Source organism: Hemiscyllium ocellatum, chromosome 13 (genome assembly GCF_020745735.1).
Source record: "Hemiscyllium ocellatum isolate sHemOce1 chromosome 13, sHemOce1.pat.X.cur, whole genome shotgun sequence".
NCBI classification, from domain to species: domain Eukaryota; kingdom Metazoa; phylum Chordata; class Chondrichthyes; order Orectolobiformes; family Hemiscylliidae; genus Hemiscyllium; species Hemiscyllium ocellatum.
The window spans coordinates 36,928,738-36,955,609 of record NC_083413.1 but is presented as its reverse complement, the minus strand read 5'-3'; the positions used below and the strand labels follow the sequence as shown (position 1 = coordinate 36,955,609).

Here is a 26,872-nt window from a genome sequence, read left to right as displayed (position 1 = left end):
CCAGAGTTTAGACTGACACTTCATGGAGTACTGAGCAACTGCTGCATTGTTAAAAATGCATTCCTCTGAATTAAATTGAGATCCCACCTAAATGTTTAAGTCAATTCGAAAAGGTCAGCTGATGTCTTCAGGAAAATAGAAAATTTAGAAGGATGACAAATTAAAGATTGTTACTGCATGTAAAAAGAACATTTCTAAACTAATATTAAAATGACTGAACCAATTCAGCTAAATTATTCTAGGCCTTACCACTGCTTATAAAGTTCTCACGTTGTGCATGTCAATTTGTCTCCTTATTTGTCTTTCTAACAGTATGTAGAATCTGTGCTCGATGCATGCTGACAACAGAATTGTCATTCATTGTACTTATCAAATCCATGACATTCACAACTGTACATCACATTTTACTACAAAAGGATCTAACAGATTTTTTTCAACATGTATTTTACAGATCAGGTAGATGAATAAATAATATGTACATTTAATGGCTGAATTTAAAAGTTGATCTACCTGCTGCAAATCTTGCTTCCTGTTCACCTTCACTTAAGTCTGAGTAGGAATTGAAATCAATCTCCAGAGTCATTGGAGATTCCATGGGCTTACACCAACCCTTCCATTCTATGAGGTGAGCAACTCGACCCTGAGCCATGGCAGTAGGTTTAGTTACATGGTCTTTTACAACTTGGGAGAAACCTGAAAAAAAAAGAAAGGAAATTGATTCAGAAGAAGGGACATGTAGAAATAAAATCATTTTGAACAAATCAACAATTTCACTGTAAAAATTGTTTCAGTAATACAGTCCACAACAGAACTTCCAAGGCTCCCAAGACAGCACCTTCCAAACCCATGACCACTTCCATTTGAACAGACAAAGGCAGCAGGTACATGGGAATGTCATCGGCTGGAAGTTCTCCTCCAGGTTAGTGACCATCCAAACCTGTAAATATTTCATCAATCTTTCAGTGTTGCTGGGTCAAAATTCTGGAACTGCCTTCCTAATTGCATTGTGGGGCTACCTATACCAAATGCATAACAATGGTTCAAGAAGGCAGCTCACCACTACCTTCTCAAGGGCAACTAGGGATGGGTAATAAATGCTGATCCAGCCAGTGACACCCACATCCCATAAATCAATTAAAAAGTCAAACTTAAATTATTAGTGTAAAGTAAAATCAAATGAATTTTAAAAGTGTACACAACTTGAGCTATATCTGAAGCTGATGTGTATAAGAATGCTGCAGTGATCAGCACAGATTTCAAATTAACTATTCAACTTTAGTAATCAATCATCTTTATTCTCTCACTCTAGTGAATGCATTCTTAACAATGATTACACTGGGCGGCACAGTGGTTAGCACTGCTGCCTCACAGCACCAGGGTCCCAGGTTCAATTCCAGCCTTCAGCAATTGGCTGTGTGGAGTTTGCACATTCTCCCTGTGTCTGCACTGGTTTCCTCCCACAATCCAAAGATGTGCAGGTCAGGTGAATTGACCATGTTAAAATGCCCATAGTGTTAGGTGCATTAGTCAGAGGGAAATGGGTCTGGGTAGGTTAATCTTTTGAGGATTGCTGTGGACAGGTCGGGCCAAAGGGCCTGTTTCCACATTGTAGGGAACTTAAGCTTCAGAGGCATGTCAACGGTTGCACAGTAAAATCCTTTGGGATATTGTGTGATTGTGAAGGGCATTGTATGTCTTTCTGCTTTGAGTTGGCTTTTGTTTCCTGTTTGGAAAATTTGTTGAAAGTATACATTTCGTTGGTAATTTAAATGCTCAACTACTATCTATTATTGGATGAACTGTACACAGAGGAGTTAGGAAGCATCATAATAAGGAAGTGAAGCCAGTTTCCAAATCAGGACTACAGTGCAACAGATGCTGTTGTAAACCATAGGGAAAGCCAATGACTCAGCTGAGCTCCCTTAATCTTGGCTTCACCATAAACAGAAGGCTAGAGAACACGGTTCAATGTACCTTTTATGTCTAAAACCCAAATACAAACATGGTTATACCTTATAAAGATTATAACAGAATGCTGCCTAAGCATCTCACCCTCAACTAAATGTTTAACATTCAGAATTTTGGGGTTTTAGGAGTTATTTACATACCAGGTTAGAGTTATAATAGAACATATAAAGCAATTTCACAGCATCACAGAACTGTTATGTTGCAGAAGGAAGCTATTCAACCCCTCATGTACACCAGCTCTCTGAGCACTTTAACATAGTGTAGAGCTCCTGCTGTTCTCTGTAATGCTGCACATTGTTTCTACTGAAATAATCATCTAATACCTTCTACTGCTTCCACCACACCTCATAGTCAGTGCATTCATGACTACTCACTGTGTGAAAAGGGGTTTCTCTCACCTTTCTTTGCAAAACATTTAAAACTGTGTCCTTTGTCAATCCATTTACAAGCAAGAGGTTTCTTCCAATCTGTTCTGTTCACAGCCCTCATGATTTTATAAATTTCCATCACATTTCTTCTCAGCTTTCTCTCCTAGGAAACTGTACATCTCCAGTCTTTCTTCATAACTGAAGGATCTCATCCCTAGAATTATTCTCATAAAACCCTCCACACTGTCTCCAATAGATTCACAATCTTCCTATAGAGTGGAGTCCAGAACTGCACACAATACCCCTGCTGAGGTCTAACCAGCACTTGTTAAAAGTTCATCATAACCTCACTATTCTTGTACTCTGTCCCTATTAATGAAGCCTGGAATGCTGTATGCTTTATTAATACCTTTCTATGCCTCTACTTCCACATTTAATGAGTTATGTACACATACACCCAGGTGTCTTGCTTCTGCACACCTTTATAATATAATTATTTATTTTACACTGTCTCTCCATTTCCTTTGCAGCAAAGTCTAGCACCCCTCACTTCTCTACATTGAATTTGGTTTACTACCAAACTGCCCGCTCCATCAAAATGTCCACCCCAAAGTTTACAATTCTCCCAAGTTTTGTGTTGTCCACAAACTTTGAAATTGGCACCAGACCATCAAGGTCAAGATCATTTATATACATCAGAAAAGGCAAGGGTTTCAATATTGACCCTGGGGAACTCCACTGCAAGTCTTTCTCCAACCTGAAAAATACCCATTAACCATCACTCTGTTTGCTTTTCCGCAACTAACTGTGTATCCACATCGTTTTTAATCCTGTGACCCGTAAATTTCCTCATAAGTTTGTTGTGTGGCATTATATCGAATGCTTTTTGGAAATTCACATACACCACATTAAATTGCCTCTCCTTCTCGCTGTTACTGTAAACTCTGGCAGTTTAGTTAAACATGGTTTTCCCTTAACTAATCCACGCTGACTCGTCTAATCAACACACATTTTTAATGTGACTATTAATTCTCTCCCAAATAATTGTTTCTAGAAATTTCCCCACCACTGAATTTAAAAGTGACTGGTCTGTACTTGCTGAGAGTACCTTACAAGCTTTTTAGAACAAGGGGATATTCTTGTCCCTGTGTCTTTACAACTTTAAGTACCAAATGCCTATCCACTACTTCCTTCTTATCATTTTAAACCTTTCTTGGGACTGGGTTTCTTTCTCAGTCACCATGGTCTGAGCAGCATCTGCCTTTTAGGTAAAGAAAGCTGCGAAGTATTCATTTAACATCTCAGCCATGTCTCTTGTTTATGTGTGTGGTTTCCATTCTTGGGGCCTAGACCATCTTATTCCTCCTTTAACCATTCCTTCACTATCAATGTTCCTACAGAAGTCTTTGGGATTTTCTTCTATGTTAACTGGCAGTCTTTTTACTTTATCACCTCTGTTCTGAACCTCAGTATTCACCTTGGTTCTTAACTGCATTTACTACTGGAACCTGTCATGATCACACTTTTACCTATTTTACTTAATTTTTATCTCCATTTGTCATTCAGTGAGATCTGGATTTGTTTGCCCCACCTTTCCCTTTTCAAGGAATATATCTTGACTGTGCCCAACCCATCTCCTCTTTGTAAGTGACTCAATGTTCAGTTATTTTTCCTGCCAGCCTTCGCTTTCAGGTTCTCTGGCCTAACTGTCCTTGACCAATTGAAGTCCCCTTTCCACCAGTTAATTATTTTTACTCTGGGTTGAACAATGTCATTTTCCACTACTATCCTAAACCTTAGGATACAATCATCACTGTCCCCTTAAATATTACTCCATTGTCAGTTCAGTTACTTGACCCACCTCATTCCCAAGGATGCGGTGCCTCCTATCTTTTAAGACTGGATTCTAACTGCTGTCAAAAATTCTCAAGAACACATTACAGGAATGCTTGTCCTTCAATGATCCTTACATACCACTGTCTCAGTTTATAAGTGGGTAATTAACATCCCCCATTATAACTACACAGAGATGTTTACACCTCTCTGCAACTTCTTTGCAGATTAATTCCTCTATACCCTTCCCTGTAGCTGCTGTTTGAAATGTTACGCAATTATTTGTAATTATTCCTTACTTTGAACAAAATGAATTTTGTCCCTGAACCTTCTGAAACATCCTCTTTGTCCAATGCCTCAATACCAAAGACATCATCTCCTTCTCTCTATATCTTTCTGAACACCTTTTAACTAGGAATATTTAATACCCAGATCTGCCCTTCCTTAAGTCAGATTTCCAGTATACCCACAATCACAATCCCACAAGGCAATCTGTGTCTCTAATTTTCAACTTTACTTATTTTAGTTCATATTTATTAACGAACATTACATAGTTTACTGCTACTGTCTGTATGTGCTATGTCTCTTTAAGGCCACGTAATCCGGTTTTATCTGTCTATTGCTGAGGCCATTTTGAGGAGAATTGTTTTTCAACTGATCTTTTTAGAGATCAAAACAAAATTGCCACAGTAAGTAATTTCTTTCTCTGGCTAAATACATTTTTTTTAAGTTTGATTAATGGATGGATAAATGACATTGATAGCTACTTTGCATCTAACTGGTGTGTGATTCAGAGGCCAAATGGTTCTTACCCACCCAAAAGCTCTAATTCTATTTTTTGTTGTTCACATTATCCCTGAAGGCAATTAGAAGCTAGTTTCTGGAACTAGGGAAAATTAACCTGTCACTTGATAGATTTACATTCTTTTAATGGCGTGTCAAAGGAGTTTATATTGCATCACAAAATGTACCTTTTTCAAAATTTCAATTCTATGTGGTTTTCATGGTTAGCTAATGATTAGTAAATGACCTGAATATTATAATAGTTTATTAATGTAATAATAGCTAGTTTGACATTCCAGGGCAATATCAGATATCTTTACTTGGCCAGAGTTTCGAAATGTCTAGATAGCCTGAAGATGTAGCATTGGATTTGTATTCAATTCCAAGAGTCTAATTATTGCAGTTGATGGAAGCAGCAAGCTGAAAGAGATGCATTCCTGTTTCCTGCATTCACTAGAGTTTATACCTCTACTTGTTCCCTTGCTGTAATCCCACACCATGATTTTGAGTATTTCTACAATCAGTAGAATATATTTTACATAGGAGTAGGAGTACTACATATACAAATTATTTAGGAAACCCACTCATATTTGTCCAAGCATTCACACTTTAGTGAATTTAAATTTTAGATCATCCACCTCCTAAGAGTGAGTTGATACAAATTATTAGGAATGCACACAAACCATGCAAAGATGATCTTGCAAGTGCAGCAATCTCCTGGATTGTAAGTGCGCGTCTTGATTTCGGTAACATTTCAATAGTGTCTTCAACATTTACCTGCAAAAATAAAGGATAATCTATGACCCCTCAATACTGAATCTGCCATCTGAATACTGCTGTCAATTCTTTATCAGTAAAAACATAAGTTTATATACATAATATACATCAGTTTAATTTGCTTTACCTCTAAAGCAAATCTCTTCAGAAGACTGAGTAATTTATTTAATTTGCTTTTATTTCTTTTTGTATAACTGACGATATCAAGTTTTACTACTAATAAAAGATGTTGGCTCAACTGAAATCATTCATATGTGCTGGTCTGAGGATGCAGCGATTTCCTTTTTAAGGTGAAATATCCAAAACTAATAGCACAAATCGGACATTTCACGAACATTCTTTCTTCAATGCTCGCTACTGAATCAATTTAAGTTGAAAATGAAAGTTCAATTTTTACCTCTATCTAAGTTATTCACTTGACTTGTGAAGTGCGCAAGGGAGTTTTACTTTATCATTTTAGATTTTTAGCTCTCCATTTATTAAGTATGTGTAACCTTTAACAACTTCCAGCCTCGGGCAACTGGCTGTGTGGAGCTTGCACATTCTCCCCGTGTCTGCATGGGTTTCCTCCGGGTGCTCCGGTTTCCTCCCACAATCCAAAGATGTGCAGGTCAGGTGAATTTCTCATAGTGTAAGGTGCATTAGTCAGAGGTAAATGGGTCTGGGTGGGTTACTCTTTGTAGCGTCGGTGTGGACTGGTTGGGCAGAAGGGCCTGTTTCCACACTGTAGGGAATCTAATCTAACCTGCAAAAGTTACTAACACTGTCAATTTCAGATTATTTTGTAAGAAATATAAATGTTTCCTCAAAACAAGAAATATATGTAGGAAATACAGATAACATGCAGATCTGTGTACATGCATAGTCATTCATTTGTAACAGTGCTAGTAAGATCAGCTCGGTATAATATAATCAATACAAATTTATCAAAGAAACTATTACGTTTTATGATATTTTGAGTAATTATACTCAAAGACTATCCAATAATAGAAAGAATTGAATAAAAAATATATAGTATACAACCTTGCACATTTCTTGACACCCATTATGGGTGGCACGGTGGCACAGTGGCTGCACCACTGCCTCACAGCGCCAGAGACCTGGGTTCAATTTCTGCCTCAGGCAACTAACTGTGTGGAGTTTGTACATTCTCCCTGTGTTCTGAATGGGTTTCCTCCCACAGTCCAAAAATGTGCAGGTTAGATGAATTGGCTGTGTGAAATTGCCCACAGTGTTGGGTAAATGGGTTGATATGGACTTGTTGGGCTGAAGGGCTATTTCCACACTGTAAGTAATCCAATTATATACAATTGCTTTCATCTTCATTGAAGCTACCATCTTTCCAGACCTAACCAATCATACCATTATCCTGACTAAAGCCATCATCACAGGACCATTAGACTATTGCCGCACAGAGATAATCATATCTATCATAAAATGTTATCTACCATGTACTATAAATGAGTACTTGACTCTAACATCAAATAATCCATTCTACTCCATTCACTTACCTCCCATTCCTGATTCTAACTATATTTATCTGTTGAACATGATGCACAGAGCATGATAATAAGTGGTTATAGTTTACAATATAAGAACATGATAAATGAATAGGAACAGGAGTAGGTCATTTGACCCCTCAAACTTGCTCTACCATGGCTGATCTGATTGTGGCTTTAATACATTTTCCTAATGGTCCCCCATATCTCTCAATTCACTCGCCAATCAAAAATAGATCTAACTCAGTCTTGAACAAATTAAGTGATCTAGCTTCCACTATCCTGCCCCGTTGTGGACTCTATTTCCTACCCACCTCAATTACATCAGTAAATTTGACAACACAATTGCTCCCTTCATTCAAGTCATTACTTCAGATTATAAACAGTAGAGGCCTCAGCAGTGATCCCTCTGACACGCTACCATTCTCTACCACTCTACCATCCTGAACATGTGTTTATTCATTTATTCCAACTCTGTTTCCTGTTACTTGGCCTATCCTTTTTCCATGCTAAAGTATCATCCATAACATCAGAACGGGGCTCTTAATTTATATATTGGAAATCCAAATACACTGCATCTACTGGTTCTTCTTTATCCACCTTCCTTGTTATATCTTCAAATAGATCTCCTAAATTTGTCAAGTACAATTTCCCTTTCTCAAAGCCATGTTGACTTTGCCTGACTATATTCTGATTTTCTAAAAAATATACACAACAAGCACTGCTGAGAAATTGATGAGCTTTAATTAAATCTCAAGGTTCTGTGCATGTTCAGAGAACATGTTTATGCTTTTAATTTTAATAGTTCACCTTAGCTGAAGTGCAATCATATGAATTTCTTGTATATATTAAATTATATTTGTAGTGTATATCACCATTTTATATCTGGTCAAAACTTAATAAACCCAAGCCTACCTCCAAGCCTACCTCCCTGCTAATAATGAATGTGTCAAATTCATGTGAAGGTAGGACAAGCCTTGGCACAGGTATTCACGTTGCAGGAGACAATGCGCACTGCCACTCTCACACATGAATTTTAGTCACTTGAACACAGTGAGCCACCCATTCCCATGGAATGAATCCATTAAGGTTACAACACCTTCTGCTGAAGTAAGGGAATGACAAATAAAGGAAAAAATATTTAAAGGAATTTAGGAGTGTTATGTCTCTGGTAGAAGGAGTGCACTGTAAATCACACCACTCATAAATGGTTTCATTTAATCACCAAAATGCCGACTGTCTCCCTGTTGTAATATTACTCAGTAAAAGAGACTGCTTCCAGGCCACTTTATCACAAATGGATTTTTTTTGTTGAGTTCATTAGAACAAAACTCACTTTTAAAAGGTATTAGGAAAACTGATTAACAGCCAAACAACATTAGGAATTAGAACTATATACCTTTTTGATTCTAACACACACAAAACACAAAAGCAACAAAAGATGCTGCAGAAATTATATTTTTAAAAGGGCAAAAAAAAAGCACCTTTATTGGTCAATGGTCTGAAAAATAAAAGATAGACTTTGATGACTTGTCACAATTTTCTTGTTGATGAAATTGAAATGCTAACAAAAATAGACTGATGAAAATTCTTTCAATCAAGCTTCTGTTCAGATGGAAATTAAATTGATCCCATGCTTTTTGAAAGTAGCCACAGTTCAGCATTTCAGGGTTTGCAAGGTCATTAAAATCCTGAGACTCCCAGTCTTTATCAGTTTCCTGTGTACTTCAGTCAAGAATGGAGGAGACAGAGGCTTGCAGCCTTACTACAGGGTTGGAGGTCTTGTTGCTTTTGACTTCCTAGGTTTGTGAAACATAAATCAAGTCCAAAAAGGATTGCTAGGCAGCCACAGGACAATACCCCATGTGTCTTGCATAAGCCATGAATATGAATATATTCTCAGCAGTATATTCTGATGCCACTTGTTCAATTTTTCATTTTACCAATTTTGATGCAAAAAGGAGACAAACAGAATGAATATTTTGCTTTTGATTATAACACCATACTTTTGAATTGAAATCATCTTGATGGTTGATTGAGTTAATTGGGATGGGATACAACTTGTTGGGACTCTTTTTCAGTCTGGAAATTTCGCAAATGGTTTACAACTCTAATCATGTGCTTACACTGATGTAAAAATCGAACAGTTTGCAACTAAGAAGTCCTTACTTCCTGACTATGTTATAATATTGAGGATGTGCAGAGAGACGTGAGAATGGAGTGTGGACAATGCAACATCCATATTCAAGAATGTGCCCAAGGACTGTCATAACAACTACAGGATAGTTAGTTAACATCAGTGGTGTAAGATTTTAGAAACAATGTTCAAGAAGAAACCCAACTTGGAGACAGAATTCAGAATAACCAACACGAATTGTAAAAGGCAGATCATGCTTAACCAATTTCATTTGATACTTGATGAAGTAACAGAGAAGAAAGGAGAAGAAATTATGGTAGATCTTGTTTATGTGGATTTTAAGAAAGCATTTGACAAAGTACCCCTACATAAAAGGCTGACTAGTAAAATAGAGGGTCATGGAATTGGATAGTTAATGTCCAAATGGATTTTTAAAAACTTGTCTTAATGACAAAAAAAATCATAGCAAATGGCTATTTTTGAGACTGAATCTTGATAAACCATGGTGTTCCCCAACTGTCAATGATAGGACTATTAATCCTTTGCCCTATCCAAATGAATTACATTTTGGAAGACAGAGTCAAAGTTCAAAATTTGCTAATGCCATAGGTAGTGAGAATGATACGAATCACCTGCAACAGGCTCACAGAATGAGAAAGAAAAGAACAGACTGAATTTAATATGGAGAAGGGTGAGTATTTTAGTAGAAGGAACATGGACAATCAATGTGAACAAAATGGCACAGTTCTAAAGAATGTGAATGAACAGAGAGTTCTGGAGTTACATGTGTACCAATTAATGAAGACAACAGAACATATTGAGAGATTGTGTAGAAAAGCATGTGGATCTTCAGGTTTAGAAATAGTAGCGTTAAGTATAAAAGCAGAGAGATGTTCTACTGAACAAGTTCAGATCAGATCACAATTAGCATATTGCTTTCGGTTCTGCTCACTACACATATCATTACATCATTAACTCCAGTATCAGGGAAGGTTTCTATCCAATCAATGTCCAACTCATTTAAGCTTTCATGATGCCTACATTGTTGATAACTCTCAGCTTCCTGCATCAGTCCAAGGACCACATTCCTTCAGATGAATGAGCTGAAATCTTATCATAACGTAAAAGATTCTTAGGGGGCTCTTGTGGTGCAGTGGTAGTGTCCTCTGAGTTAAACTCAAGTTCATCTCTACCTATTCCAGAGATGTGACATTACACTTTGGAACAAGTTGATTAAAAATACCTATAAGATTCTTAGGTGCTTGATAAAGTAGATGCTGAGAAGAAGATAGATTAAGATAGAATGGGAGACATTATCTACATGGACTTTAGCAAGGCCTTCAAGTTCTGTATGGTAGACTGGTTAGATCACATGGGGTCCAGGCAAACTGGATTCAAAATTGGCTCAATGATAGAAGACAGAGATTATGGTACAGTGTTGTTATAGAGTCAGAGAGATGTACAGCACGGAAACAGACGCTTCGGTCCAACTCAACCACACCAAGCAGATATTCGAAATGAAGCTAGTCCCACTTGCCAGCACTTGGCCAAGGTCCCTTAAAACCCTCCCTATTCATATGCACATCCAAATGCCTTTTAAATGTTGTCATTGTACCAGCTTCCACTAGCAGCTCATTCCATACATGCACCACCTTCTGTGCGAAAAAGTTGCTCCTTAGGTCCCTTTGAAATCTTTCCCCTCTCACCCTAAACCTCTAGTTCTGGACTCCCCAACCCAGGGCAAAGACCTTGTCTATTTACCCTTTCCATGCCCCTCATGATGTTATAAACCTCTATAAGGTTACCCCTCAGCCTCCAATGCTCCAGGGAAAACAGCCCCAGTATATTCAGCCTCTCCCTATAGCTCAAACCCCCCCAATCCTGTCAACATCCTTGTAAATCTTTTCTGGGTGGCACGGGGGCTCAGTGGTTAGCACTGCTGCCTCATAGCACCAGGGTCCCAGGTTCGATTCCAGCCTCGGGCGACTGCCTGTGTGGAGTTTACACATTCTCCCTGCGTCTGCGTGGGATTCCTCTGGGTGTTCTGGTTTCCTCCCACAGTCCAAAGATGTGCAGGTCAGGTGAATTGGCCATGCTAAATTGCCCATAGTGTTACGTACATTAGTCAGAGGGAAATGGGTCTGGTTGGAGGGTCGGTGTGGACTTGTTGGGCCGAAGGGCCTGTTTCCACACTGTAGGAAATCTAAATCTGAACCCTTTCAAGTTTCACAACATCCTTATTCAAAATGGAGGCCTGTGACCAGCCGTGTGCCACAAGGATCAGTTTTGAGCCCACTGTTGTTTATCATTTATATCAACAACTTGGATGAGAATATAAAAGTTTTTTTTAGTAAGTTTGTGGATGGTACCAAAATTGGTGGCATAGGGGACAGTGAAGAAGATTATCTAAGAGTAGAAGCAGGTCTTGATCAAATGGGTCAATAAGCTGAGAAGTGGCAGATTGAGTTTAATGTGAGGTGTTGCATTTAGGGAAGGCAAACCAGGGCAGGACTTACAGTTAATGGTGGGGCCCTGGGCAGTGTTCTTGAACAGAGGCACCAAGGGGTGCAAGTACATAATTTCTTGAAAGTGACACCGCATGAAGATTGGATGGCGAAGGTGGCGTTTGGCACGTTTGCCTTCATTGGTCAAAGCACTGGAGATAGGACATTATGTTGCACCTGAGGCCACTTTTGGAATACTGCATATAACTCTGTAGGAAGGATGTTGTTAAACTAGTAAAGGTTCCGAGAACATTTACAAGGATGTTGCCGGGACTGAAATATTTGAATTAGAAGAGACTGGATAGGCTGGGACTTCTTTCCTGGAGCAACGAGGCCAAGAAGTGACCTTACACAGATTTATAAAACCATGACGGGCATGGATAAGGAATATATCTAAGGTATTTTTTCCCAAGGGTAGGAGAGTCCAAAACTAGAGGGCATGGATTTAAGGTAAGAGGGGAAAGATTTAAAAGGGACCCGAGGGGCAACTTTTTCACACAGACAGTAATGTGTGTATGGAATGAGCTACTAAAGGAAATGGTAAAGATGGGTACAATTACAACATTTAAAAGACATTTGGACAGTTAAATGAATAGGAAAGTTTTGGAGGGATATGGACCAAACGCAGGCAAATGGGACTAGTTATGTTTAGTATACCTAGGTAGCATGGACGACTTGGACTGAAGGATCTGTGCTTATAATTCTATAAGCTGTTTCCCCCTGTGGGAGACTCTAAGACCTGGACTGTAATCTCAGGGCAAGGGGTTTCCCAGTTAGGACAGAGCTGAGCAGCAATTCCTTCCTTCAGAGGACAGTGAATCTGTGGAACTCTTTACCACAGAGTCTGTGCCATTGAGAATATTCAAGGCAAAGGTAGATAGATTTTTAATCAATAAGGGAATCAAGGATATTGAGAAAAGGGAGAACTGTAGACTTAAGGATTTTCAGACCAGTCATAATATCATTGAGCAGTATAGCATATAGCCAAATGCTAGACTTCTTCTCCTCCATCTCATGATCTGATCCATTTCTATCACCAACTGTTTACCAGTGACTGACCTCTGGATCATGTTTTTCTGCTGTTTCCTGCAGAAGTTAAATATCAGCTGAGGGTATTAAGTGAGGCACAGAAGTTAAAATAACTTTTATTTCTGAAGCAGGAGATACACTTCTATTTCATACCTTACTTCATCAAAGCCCACATTATCCAAAGCTAAAACTAGGTGTTTTTGTGTTTTGATGCAGCTTACAATAAAAAAAACTATTGATATATGCTGTATGAATTATTCCCATTCATGCCACTTATTATTGCCACTCATTGCAAATCAGGTGTTAAACCCATCATTAGTTTTCTACTGAAGGAGAGTGCTCAAATTTCCGTACAGAAAATGGAAAGTGAACCGTGTTTCCTACTACTTAGCAGATTTTTTTATAAACCTGTCCTGTACTTCACAGCCTACAATATTATCTGATGGAATTCTTATTCTATCTTCCAAAGCGCAAGTATAATACAAGGATTCTGTTCAATCCTGAGGCAATACTACATTACTAGGAATGGTGTACATAAAATCATACACCAGTCTGCAGGGAGAAAGAGCTTGTTTATGAGCATGGCTTATGGTGCACAGCACAAAAAAAATCAGCATGTCACCTAATGATAATGTTACACAAGTCTCCACCACCCTTTTTGTTGCTTTGAGGTCTGCTCATTCAGATCATGAGCAGACGCAATGACATGGTGCAAGTATTACTTTTCTGAGGGGGATTACATGCACCTATTTTAGCCTTACTGCCTCTGTGACCACAAACTCAAATTGCAGTAGATGTGCAAGACAACACGCAGTTGTGACCAACAGCTAGTGCAGCAGTGGAGGTGGTGGAAACAGATATGGGACAGTCCAAAAAAAATCCTGCATAAAAATACAGAGGGTCACCACTGAAACAGGGCCACCATCTGCCTCAGCTACTCCTGTCAAGAGGCTACTTAAAAATAGCATTATGCTAATTTCTCTTTCTTATGTAAATGCAATCAGTTTAGTCCTAAAATAATAATGGGATAATTTATGCAAGAGCATCCTTGCTTAGCCTAAGTGACTGACTGTTCAGAAGCTTATTCCATATATTGATCATCGTTTCTATGAAGAACCAGTTCTTAACATCAGCCTGAAAGTTGCTTACTGGTATGAACTCCTAACCAACTTGTTTTTTTTAACATAGTCACAAATGCAGTTCTGTTCTGTACAGTAGCATATAAAGAAACAAATAAACATTGGGGTTTGATTCTATCCAACAAACAAACCCAAGGCATTCCTTACTTGTACAAGACTATATTTACATAAAATTGAGGCACTTAGGCGATCCAATAACTGAATGGACCCTCAATTAACTCCAGCAGAAAGACCTTAGTCAACAGTCTTTCCCCATTGTGCCTTGGCGGCAGCTGCCCCAAGCTTTAATGCATCCGTCAGCGTGTCATCCGGAATCTTGGTGGGCCAGTCTGCAAAACTCGATCAAGGTCAACTTCTTGCTCTGGAAGACCAACAAGTTTCAGGCAGACCAAAGAGTATATTTCACCATATGGATGGTCCTCCAGGTGCAGTCAATGTTTGTCTCTGTGCCTCCCAGAGAATAGACTGTACGATACAGAGTCCTGCATCACAGAGCTGCTTAAGATGAACCTCAACAATAATCACTGAAGTTCTCTCCAGACTTCCTTTGCAAAGGCACATTCCTTTTTGATTGGATTCAATTTATTGTTGTCACATATACCTAAGTACAGTGAAAAGTTTTGTTTGCAAGCAGTACAGGGAGATCGTAACAAACAAGGACAATACAGATCATAGGGTGCTTCAATAGAGTGAGGCATACAAGGTTACAGTGCACAGGAGGTGCACAAGAGCAAGGTCAACACTAGATTTGAAATTCAACAGATCCATTCAGCAGTCTAATAACAGCAGGAAAGAAGCTGTTCTTGAACTTGTTGGTGCTGTGTTCAAGCTTCTGTATCTTCTGCCTGACCGAAGAGGTTGGAAGAGAGTATTACTGGGCAGGATGTGTACAGCCTTTCCATGGCAGTGAGAAGTGTAAATAGAGTTCATGGTAAGAAGGTTGGCTCCCATGGTGTCTGGGCTGTGTGCACTACTTTCTGTTCTTTCTTACTGTCCTGGGCAGAGCAGTTGCTGTGCCAAGCCATTATGCATCCAGATAGCGTGCTTTCTGTGGTGCATCTGTAAAAATTGGTGAGAGTCCTTGTTGAAATTCCTGAGCTGCTTGAGGAAGAAGAGATGCTGTTGTGCCTTCTTGACCATCACATCTACATGGGAGATGCCAGACAGATTGTTGGTTATCATCACTCCAAGAAACTTGATGCTTTCAACCCTCTCAACCACAGGTCTGTTGATGTAGATGGGGGGGTGTCCTCCTCTATTCTTCCTGACATCAACGATTGGTTCTTTTGTTTTGCCGACACAGAGAGAGATTTTTAACATTTCACTACAACACCGAGTACTCTATCTCCTTGCTGTATTCTCATTGTTGTTTGATATTCCAGCAGGAAATGTGTGACAATTTCTACCCCCACCACCATAGTTGCTTTGAGGGCAACATGGGGTGGTGCAGAGAGTCCGGACATAGATGAAGGATCTCACCTCCAGCTAAGTCTTTGTGCGTGTTGGAAAATTCTGATGATGAGGCATTCTGCCAAATAACTTTGACAGTCTGCTCCGGGAACAACCTGACAGGATCCACCCTTTCCATTTCCCGCAGGGTGTCAAGGATGCCATGTGCTGACCACCTCCTGATGGACTTGTGGTCAAATGTATTTTTCTTTGCGACTGTTCTCCACAAAGAACAAGTGATATGGAATGGTCCAATTACTTGCAGTGTTCTGCAGCAACAAGGCCATTCCCATCATTCATAACAGCTGTAGCCAAGTATTACTTATTATTTAGTGTGTTACAATGGGCAGAACCTTGTTTTTTACTGAGACTAGGTGTGGAGGCAGGCCTAAATGTGGGAGGGAGCTCTGCTCTGGGTGATCTAGAACTTCTGTGATCAAATTCTTCTCATCCCATTGTATATTCATGTGCAGGCAAAAATGCAAAATGTAATGAGTGGGGGCAGGAGGGTCTGCTCCCAACTAGATCCTTCTAGGCTCCAAAATACTAGGTTGAGAGTGTGGTGCTGGAAAAGCACAGCAGGTCAGGCAACATCTGAGGAGCAGGATTCCTGATGAAGCGTCAATTCTCCTGTTCCTTCGATGCTGCCTGACCTGCTGCACTTTTCCAGCAACACATTTTTCAGTAAAGAAATTGAGGGTTTGGTAAAGAAAAAGAAGGAAGCATATGTCAGGTATAGTCAGGATAGATCGCGTGAATCCTTAGAAGAGTATAAAGAAAGTAGGAGTATACTTATGAGGGAAATCAGGAGGGCAAAACAGGGAAATGAGATAGCTTTGGCAAATAGAATTAAGGAGAATCTAAAGGGTTTTTACAAATATATTAAGGACAAAAGGGTAACTAGGGAGAGAATACGGCCCCTCAAAGATCAGCAAAGTGGCCTTTGTGTGGAGCCACAGAAAATGGGGGAGATACTAAATGAATATTTTGCATCAGAATTTACTGTGGAGAAGTATATATAAGATATAGACTGTAGGGAAATGGATGGTGAAATCTTGCAAAATGTCCAGATTACAGAGGAGGAAGTGCTGGATGCCTTGAAACAGTTAAAGGTGGATAAATCCCCAGGACCTAATCAGGTGTACCCGAGAACTATGTGGGAAGCTAGAGAAGTGATTGCTGGGCCACTTGCTGAGATATTTGTATCATCAATAGTCACAGGTGAGGTGCCGGATGACTGGAGGTTGGCAAACGTGGTGCCACTGTTTAAGAAGGGCGGTAAAGACAAGCCAGGGAAATATAGACCGGTGAGCCTGACCTCAGTGGTGTGCAAATTGTTGGAGGGAATCTTGAGGGACATGATGTACATGTATTTGGAAAGGCAAGGACTGATTCGGGATAGTCAACATGGCTTTGTGCATGGGAAATCATGTCTCACAAACTTGATTGACAAGAAGTAACAAAGAAGATTGATGAGGGCAGAGCAGTAGATGTGATCTATATGGACTTCAGTAAGGCGTTCGACAAGGTTCCACATGGGAGACTGATTATCAAGGTTAGATCTCACGGAATACAGGGAGAACTAGCCATTTGGATACAGAACTGGCTCAAAGGTAGAAGACAGAGGGTAGTGGTGGAGGGTTGTTTTTCAGACTGGAGGCCTGTGACCAGTGGAGGGCCACAAGAATCGGTGTTGGGTCCTCTACTTTTTGTCATTTACATAAATGATTTGGATGCGAGCATAAGAGGTACAGTTAGTAAGTTTGCAGATGACACCAAAATTGGAGGTGTAGTGAACAGCGAAGAGGGTTACCTCAGATTACAACAGGATCTGGACCAGATGGGCCAATGGGCTGAGAAGTGGCAGATGGAGTTTAATTCAGATAAATGCGAGGCGCTGCATTTTGGGAAAGCAAATCTTAGCAGGACTTATACACTTAATGGTAAGGTCCTAGGGAGTATTACTGAACAAAGAGACCTTGAGTGCAGGTTCATAGCTCCTTGAAAGTGGAGTCGCAGGTAGATAGGATAGTGAAGAAGGCGTTTGGTATGCTTTCCTTTATTGATCACAGTATTGAGTACAGGAGTTGGGAGGTCATGTTGCAGCTGTACAGTACTTTGGTTAGGCCACTGTTGGAATATTGCGTGCAATTCTGGTCTCCTTCCTATCAGAAAGATGTTGTGAAACTTGAAAGGGTTCAGAAAAGATTTACAAGGATGTTGCCAGGGTTGGCGGATCTGAGCTCCAAGGGGAAGGCTGAATAGGCTGGGGCTGTTTTCCCTGGAGCATCGGAGGTTGAGGGGTGATCTTATAGAGGTTTACAAAGTTATAAGGGGCATGGAAAGGATATATAGACAAAATCTTTTCCCAGGGGTTGGGGAGTCCAGAACTAGAGGGCATGGGTTTAGGGTGAGAGGGGAAAGATATAAAAGAGACCTAAGGGGCAACTTTTTCATACAGAGGATGGTACGTGTATGGAATGAGCTGCCAGAGGATGTGGTGGAAGCTGGTACAATTGCAACATTTAAGAGGTATTTGGATGGGTATATCAATAGGAAGGGTTTGGAGGGATATGGACCGGATGCTGGCAGGTGGGACTAGATTGGGTTGGGATATCTCTGTCGGCATGGATGGGATGGACCAAAGGGTCTGTTTCCATACTGTACATCTCTATGACTCTATGACTCTAAGAAGCTGCCAAACAGGTAGGTTAGCAAGTGCAATGTGCCAGTGCTAGGAGGGAGATGAAGTAGCCACAGCCATCTCATGAGAAAGACACCGAATAGCTAGTCACATAAGCATATCAAGCAGCAACATCTCATTAAAATTAGGGTAACTGTGCCAGCTCATGACACAAACAAATCTTTGTGTTTTTCTATGCAATCTCCGGATCCAACTTCTAAACTATGACCCAATGAAGAAGAGTTCTCTCCAAGCATACCTCTTAGGAGGTACAGTCACAGAGTCATAGAGATGTACAGCATGGAAACAGACCTTGGATCCAACTTGTCCATGCTGATCAGATATCAAACCCTTCCTATTCATATACCCATCCAGAATCCTTTTAAATGTACTAGCCTCACCAATTCCTTTTATGGCTTTCCCCTCACACCCTAAACCTATGCCCTCTAGTTCTGGACTCCCAAACCCCAAGGAAAATAATTTGTATATTTATCCTATCCATGCCTCTCATGATTTTATAAGGTCACCCCGCAGCCTCTGACGCTGCAGAGAAAACAACCCCAGCCTATTCAACCTCTCCCTATAGCTCAAATCCTCCAACCCTGGCAACATCCTTGTAAATCTTTTCTGAACCCTTTCAAGTTTCACAACATCTTTCCAATAGAAAGGAGACCAGAATTGCACAAAATATTCCAACAGTGGCGTAATCAATGTCATGTACAGCCACAACATGACCTCCCAACTCCTATACTCAATACTCTGACCAATACCAGAAAGCATATCAAACACTTTCTTCACTATCCTATCTACCTCCATTTTCAAGGAGGTATGAACCTGCACTCCAATGTTCAGCAACACTCACCAGGACCTTACCATTAAGTCTATAAGTCCTGCTAAGATTAGCTTACCCAAAATGCAGCACGTCACATTGATCTAAATTAAACTCCATTTGTCACTTCTCAGCCCGTTGGCCCATCAGATCAAGATCCCATTGTAATCTGAGATAACCTTCTTCACTGTCCACTACACCTCCAATTTTGATGTCATTTGCAAACTTACTAACTATATCTCTTATGCTCAACAGGGGATGCATCATCAAGGCCTTCGTCCACCAACACAGAGACAATCATCTCAATGTGTAACATTTCTCAAATAAGCTCAGGAATCAGATTCTGGTGAGTACCATTAGTATCAAAATCTGTTGGTAGGTTGCTGAATACCTAAGCTTTGAAGGTAATAAGGCAAATAGAAGTTGTGCCTAATTAGTTAAAGCAAAGGTATCCCTACCTCTGGGCTAGGGGATGCAGGTTCCAGGTTCCGGATTAGTGGTGCTGGAAGAGCACAGCAGTTCAGGCAGCATCCAAGAAGCAGCGAAATCGATGTTTCGGGCAAAAGCCCTTCATCAGGAATAAAGGCAGAGAGCGTGAAGCGTGGAGAGATAAGCTAGAGGAGGGTGGGGGTGGGGAGAAAGTAGCATAGAGTACAATAGGTGAGTGTGGGAGGGGATGAAGGTGATAGGTCAGGGAGGAGAGGGTGGAGTGGATAGGTGGAAAAGGAGCTAGGCAGGTAGGACAAGTTCGGACAAATCATGGGGACAGTGCTGAGCTGGAAGTTTGGAACTAGGGTGAGGTGGGGAAAGGGGAAATGAGGAAACTATTGAAGTCCACATTGATGCCCTGGGATTGAAGTGTTCCGAAGCAGAAGATGAGGCGTTCTTCCTCCAGGCATCTGGTGGTGAGGGAGCGGTGGTGAAGGAGGCCCATGACCTCCATGTCCTCGACAGAGTGGGAGGGGGAACTGAAATGTTGGGCCACGGGGCAGTGTGGTTGATTGGTGCGGGTGTCCTGGAGATGTTCCCTAAAGCGCTCTGCTAGGAGGCACCCTGTCTCCCCAATGTAGAGGAGACCGCATCGGGAGCAACGGATGCAATAAATGATATTAGTGGGTGTGCAGGTAAAACTTTGATGGATGTGGAAGGCTCCTTTAGGGCCTTGGATAGAGGTGAGGGAGGAAGTGTGGGTGCAGGTTTTACAGCTCCTGCGGTGGCAGGGGAAGGTGCCAGGATGGGAGGGTGGGTTGTAGGGGGACGTGGACCTGACCAGATAGTCATGGTGGGAATGGTCTTTGTGGAAGGCGGAAAGGGGTGGGGAGGGAAATATATCCCTGGTGGTGGGGTCTTTTCGGAGGTGGCGAAAATGTCGGCGGATGATTTGGTTTATGCGAAGCTTGGTAGGGTGGAAGGTGAGCACCAGGGGCGTTCTGTCCTTGTTACGGTTGGAGGGGTGGGGTCTGCGGGCGGAGGTGCGAGATGTGGACGAGGTGCGTTGGAGGGCATCCTTAACCACGTGGGAAGGGAAATTGCGGTCTCTAAAGAAGGATGTCATCTGGTGTGTTCTGTGGTGGAATTGGTCCTCCTGGGAGCAGATACGGCGGAGGCGGAGGAATTGGGAATACGGGATGGCATTTTTGCAAGAGATAGGGTGGGAAGAGGTGTAATCCAGGTAGCTGTGGGAGTCAGTGGGTTTGTAAAAAATGTCAGTGTCAAGTCGGTCGTCATTAATGGAGATGGAGAGGTCCAGGAAGGGGAGGGAGGTGTCAGAGATGGTCCAGGTAAATTTAACGTCCGGGTGGAATGTGTTGGTGAAGTTGATGAATTGCACAACCTCCTCGCGGGAGCACGAGGTGGCGCCAATGCAGTCATCAATGTAGCGGAGGAAGAGGTGGAGAGTGGTGCCGGTATAATTACGGAAGATCAACTGTTCTACGTAGCCAACAAAGAGACAGGCATAGCTGGGGCCCATACGTGTGCCCATGGCTACCCCTTTGGTCTGGAGGAAGTGGGAGGATTCAAAGGAGAAATTGTTAAGGATGAGGACCAGTTCAGCCAAACGAATGAGAGTGTCGGTGGAAGGGTATTGTTGGGGACGTCTGGAGAGGAAAACACGGAGGGCTTGGAGGCCCTGGTCATGGCGGATGGAGGTGTAGAGGGATTGAATATCCATGTTGAAGATGAGGCATTGGGGGCTGGGGAAACGGATGTCTTGGAGGAGGTGGAGGGCGTGGGTGGTGTCTCGAACGTATGTGGGGAGCTCCTGGACTAGGGGGGGATAGGACAGTGTCGAGGTAGGTAGTGATGAGTTCAGTGGGGCAGGAGCATGCTGAGATAATGGGTCGGCCAGGGTGGTCAGGTTTGTGGATCTTGGGAAGGAGGTAGACCCGGGCAGTGCGGGGTTCCTGGACTATGAGGTTGGAAGCTGTGGGTGGGAGATCTCCTGAGGTGATGAGGTTCTGTATGGTCTGGGAGATGATGGTTTGGTAATGGGGGGTGGGGCCATGGCAGTAGGAAGAGGTGTCCTCGAGTTGGCGTTTGGCTTCAGCGGTGTAGAGGTCAGTGCACCAGACTACCACTGCGCCCCCTTTATCCGCTGGCTTGATGGGGAGGTTGGGATTGGAGCAGAGGGATTGCAGAGCTGTGCATTGTGAGGGGGAGAGGTTGGAGTGGGGGTGGGGGGTAGACAGGTTGAGGCGGTTAATGTCCCAGCGGCAGTTAGAAATGAAGAGGTCGAGGGCAGGTAATAGGCCAGCGCGGGTTGTCCAGGTGGATGCAGTGTGTTGGAGGTGGGCGGAGGGGTCCTCGGAAGGTGGGTGGGAATCCTGATTGTGAAAGTAAGCTCGGAGGCGGAGGCGGCGGAAGAATTGTTCGACGTCACGGCATGTATTAAATTCATTGATGCGTGGACAGAGGGGGATGAAGGTGAGTCCTTTGCTGAGGACTGATCGTTCGTCCTCAGTGAGGGGGAGGTCTGGAGGGATGGTGAAAACTCGGCAGGGCTGGGAGCTGGGATCTGGTGTGGGTGTGGAGCTGGGAGTGGGGTCGGAGCCAGTAACTGGAGTGGGTGTGATGGTGGGGGGAATGGGGGTGGAGTCATGAGCAAGCGTAGTGTTCCCCTCGGGGTTCTGGGGGGGTGGGGATAGTGACAGTGGGGTCTGTGGGGGGGCATGTCAGCAGAATGCAGCTGAGTGGCACTGGTGGGGGCGGAAGTGATGGTGACCACGGCAGTAGGAGTGGCAGAAGTCACTGATGCAGGTTCCAGCCCCACCTCCTCCAGAGGTGTGTAATAACATCCCAAACAGATTAGAAAATATCTAATGAAAGATAAAGACAATCTTGTTGCAGAGTGGTAGTATCCCTACCTTTGGACACAGACCACTAGAATCACTCTGGGCGCATGGATATTGACCTTCTGTACAACATTACACTTGTAATGTGTACTTTATACAACAATCCTGTGATTTCTTTCAATCAGATAGAACTTTTGATTCTTCATATGTTCATTGCAGACTAATTACCTGAGAAGCTCACATTCTCATCATGTCTAGCAATGTGAACTGCACTAAGCCTCTTATTCACTGCTGACCTCTGGGAGGAACAGAATCTCTGACAAGTGACAACCTAAGCAGGGTGGTTAGGTTTGAGATGGTGTAATCAGTGTTGTTTAGCCCCTCCTTGCTTTAGTGATAGATGACTGCTTCTTGCAAATGAAGTTTTGAGCACAGGCCCCGTGTAATCCTGCATAACTCCACACTGATGCTCCGGCCGGAAAACTGAACTGGAGGTTATTGGTGCCAAGGGAACAATTTAATTTACAACTTATTCCAAACAAAGCAGCTTATTGTTTTAAAGTTACAAATCAAACATTTCCTTGAGGGCAGGAATGCCTCTACATCATAACTGATTTATAGCATGTACACATATGTAAAGCCCTCAAGTGTAGTTGCTGTAAAGTTCTCTGAGGTCTGTCTCCTTTGTTGCATTACAGTCCTCGTTTCTTCAGGATCCTCAGTATTAGCTCCCTTAGCCTCTGTCAGACACCCCTCTTCCTCATCTGAGGAGACAGAGTGCTGTTCCAAATCCCCCTCTTCCAAGTTCCCACCACATCATAGAGCCAGGCTATGCAGGGCATAGCAAACATCCTTGGAGATCCTGTCCACCACGAACTGCAGAACTCCTCCTGAGTGGTCCAGGTATTTGATGTACTATGTTAGAAGATCAATTGTCCGTTCAACAATGACCCCAAAATGTCAAGTTCTGCACCTGTTGATGCTGCCTGCCTTGCTGTGTTCTTCCAGCCTCCTGCCTATCTAAAATGGATGCATGGCAGCATTGTGGCCATATTTGCAATCAGTCAGAGTGTTTCACACTGAGGTCATTCGTCAAGTTTCCCTTATCACAGAGGAGCCTGGAGATGATGTGGGATGAGGGCTGTAAGTACTTGAGGAATCTGGGAATTGCAAGCAATGTGATTGCTCCCTAGTTATAGGGGCCATATACTGTAAGAATTGCCTGTGATTCACAAATGAGTTGGATACTGAGGGAGGGAAAACCCTTCCTGTTCAGAAATCTGACTGGTTGATGCAGTTTGTGTCTCAAATCCCTCAGATGGGTGTTTACACTGTGCAGGAACATGAGCAAACAATTCTGGGACTCCTCCCATTTGCACTACACATTGTCTGAGCTACGTTACTTTGAAAACAGACTTAGAATGAGAATGCAACTGCAAACATTTCCTTTGAGCCATTCAGCCTCTCCCACACCCTGTGGTTTATACTTATCCTGCTACCATTCTAAATGGTCTTCTCCTTTCATTTAGTGTTTTCTCTCTCTCCTTCTTCAATCTTCCCCATGATTATCGGCTTTTCTGTTGTCTCCCTGGGCATTCCTGCTTTTCATTTGTCTGCTATCCACCATCATTCAGATCCCCATGCATAGCCTTACACTTATACCCCTTTTATTTAGCTCATCAGTGTTTTCCCCTCCCTAGTGTAACTGAATACCTCCTCTTCAAAATTTGGTTCCCACCCTTCCTGGATCCCTACACCCTACACTTACTTTCCCCTCTGCATCTCAAAATGTTCCCTCTATTACCCGGGATCCTTCAGGTGCTCCCAATAACCATGCAGCTCAATTTCCATTCTTCCTGTGCCATTCCACCCAGCTCAACTTCTACTCAGCTTCCTTGTGCCTGCCCCCTCGGGTTTGCTAGTGTCAGTCACTGTGGCGTTTTTGCTTGGACAGATTAATGGGTCCATTCAGCTTTCAGTCCTTACACTTGCAATCATTTATTGACAAGAAAAGCTGCAAAGAACCAGAGACTACTCATGAGCTGGTTGGCATGGAGAGGCTTCACCCCTTATACTGTAGGCATTCAGGAACCACAAGCAAGATTGCATTCTGACAGGAACAGAAATTGCTAGAAAAGCTGGTCTGGCAGCATCTGAGGAGAGAAATCATGGTTAACGTTTCAGCTCCTTCCTCAGAACCCATGGAGGCTGTGAGCTGTTTGAGCTGGTGACATTAAACCACTTACACAATGAGTGTGTGAACAAAGAAATAGATGGGTAAAGTAGGAGTCAAGTAATGGAAGAAATATATATTCATTGGAGCTTGGATAAAACAGTCCACCCCTCCAGATACATGCCTCTTATACATAGTCAGGTTTGTGAAAAGAGTGATTTCCAACTTTTGTTTAACAAGATGTGAATGTAATTCCCATGAGCTGGGCTGGTAATCAGTATTCATGGCATGCCAACAAATGCAAAACAGATTCCTGACTCACCTAGAAAGGCTGAGAACTTAATAACCAAACAGTAACCCACTGTTGGAAAACAGAGCATTTGTCTTCCAACCAATTAGGTTCTCCTATTAAAACTTCTGGGCTGGCCCTGAAAATGCCACCCAATATTCTAGATTTGGCTATTTCAACATGTAATTTATTATCTTACATACTTTTATAAAATAATCTCTCATTTGTCCATCAGCAATGAACATCTAAGTGTCTCCAAACTTTCTCTGTACAGCTTTAAGGCTCTTTTTGGAACTGCCTTCCAGAATTGAGTGCCTCTGAATAACTCACAGTGATTAGAGGAGTATTCTCACCAACGTATGACTTTTAATATATGGTACTTTTAAGTTTTGTAAAGGAGCTCAACATGTCATTTGCTCTACTAACTGCTACTTTGCATTGGTTGAGTACATTAGAAGTTAAGTTGACCAAGATTTCTTAGTCTCTTAAATTGCAGCCATCGCTACGGCCATTACTATTCTTGAGCTTGTAGGTTTTCCATTCTTTTTCTTCTGACAGGCAACATATTAGCCAGCATCTCCACAGGGTGTAATTTCTTCCCACTAAGTGGGGAAATCTCACTTTCCAACCACTGTGAATCTCACCTGTTCTGAATCCCAACTCATGCATCAATGGCAAGAGAGATCAGCATCCGCAACCTCACCACAAACCACCATTTTCCCCCTTATCAAACATCTACACCTTATCTTTACAACAGTTTTCAACAGGGAAAATGCCAAAATTAATGAAATAATGTTAAAATTGTAGCTAAATCTCTAACTGGAGAAATATAATACATTGGTCAGAATTGCTTCTGTCTGTCATCAGGAAATGCATTACATCGAATTACAAGAATGACCAAGGTTTTCTATATTGATTACAGAATTATGTAGGCCACTGCATTCAAATTTTTCTTATTAAGATGACTGGCTTAGATTGAATTAATTCTGACAGGTAAAATATAAGCTGTCACAACTGAAATGATTACAGCTAGTCTGCTTCATTTTCAAATCTAACCCCTTACCAATCAAAAATTAGCATGGGTCATAAGAATCTTTTCCCCATAACAGACAGGAGGGGATGAGTAAGTGGTTTAGAGGGGATCAGAGGAAAAATGGTTCATCCAGAGAGTGGAAGAAATATGGAACACACTGTCTGAGAGTGTTGTCGAGGCAGGTACTCTCACAATATTTTGGAAGCGCCAGGACGTGCACTTAAAATGCCAGAGAATAGTGGGCTATTGTCCATTTCAGGTAAATGAGATGAGTGTAGTTTGGTAGTCAGAACTGGATACTGCAGATGCTGGAGATTAGAGTCAAGATTAGAGTAGTGCTGGAAAAGCACAGCAGGTCAGGCAACATTCCTGATGAAGGGCTTTTGCCCAAAACATCGAGTTTCCTGCTCCTCGGATCCTGCCTGACCTGCTGTGCTTTTCCAGCACCACTCTAATCTTGATACAAGTGTAGTTGGTGTTTGATGGCTGGCATAGACATGGTTGGCTGAAGGACCTGTTTCCATGTTGTATGCCTCCATGACTCAACAAGAGGTTTAAATTGCAAGGCATTATTTGGAGTAAACTTTACCCTCTGGCCATATCAAACACTTTGGTAAATATGTTCCTGCTGAAATTTGCATTTAACATTGGCACTGATATGTTTTCCTTAAGACAAAGAATTACTGATTCATTTTTCATTAGTTCATTTGGTTGTATTTGTGGGACCTTTACAATGAGTAAAAAATGAGGTCTGCAGATGCTGGAGATCACAGCTGCAAATGTGTTGCTGGTCAAAGCACAGCAGGTTAGGCAGCATCTCAGGAATAGAGAATTCGACGTTTCGAGCATAAGCCCTTCATCAGGAATAAGAGAGAGAGAGCCAAGCAGGCTGAGATAAAAGGTAGGGAGGAGGGACTAGGGGGAGGGGCGATGGAGGTGGGATAGGTGGAAGGAGGTCAAGGTGAGGGTGATAGGCCGGAGCCCACCCCACTCCGGCCTATCACCCTCACCTTGACCTCCTTCCACCTATCCCACCTCCATCGCCCCTCCCCCTAGTCCCTCCTCCCTACCTTTTATCTCAGCCTG

At 42.1% G+C, this 26,872-nt stretch overlaps 1 protein-coding gene across 1 annotated transcript in view; it reads right to left on the bottom strand.

Annotated features, from left to right (window-relative positions):
• LOC132821511 (protein FAM131A-like) overlaps positions 1-26,872 on the bottom strand; it is a 51,626-nt gene that overhangs the window by 5,743 nt on the left and 19,011 nt on the right. Inside the window, exons 3-4 of the mRNA XM_060834114.1 lie at positions 5,636-5,729; positions 511-693 (exon numbers count right to left, since the gene is read on the bottom strand). Of these exons, the coding sequence (XP_060690097.1) occupies positions 511-693; positions 5,636-5,705 (253 nt within the window). The 5' untranslated portion in view covers positions 5,706-5,729. The remainder of the gene's footprint in view (positions 1-510; positions 694-5,635; positions 5,730-26,872) is intronic.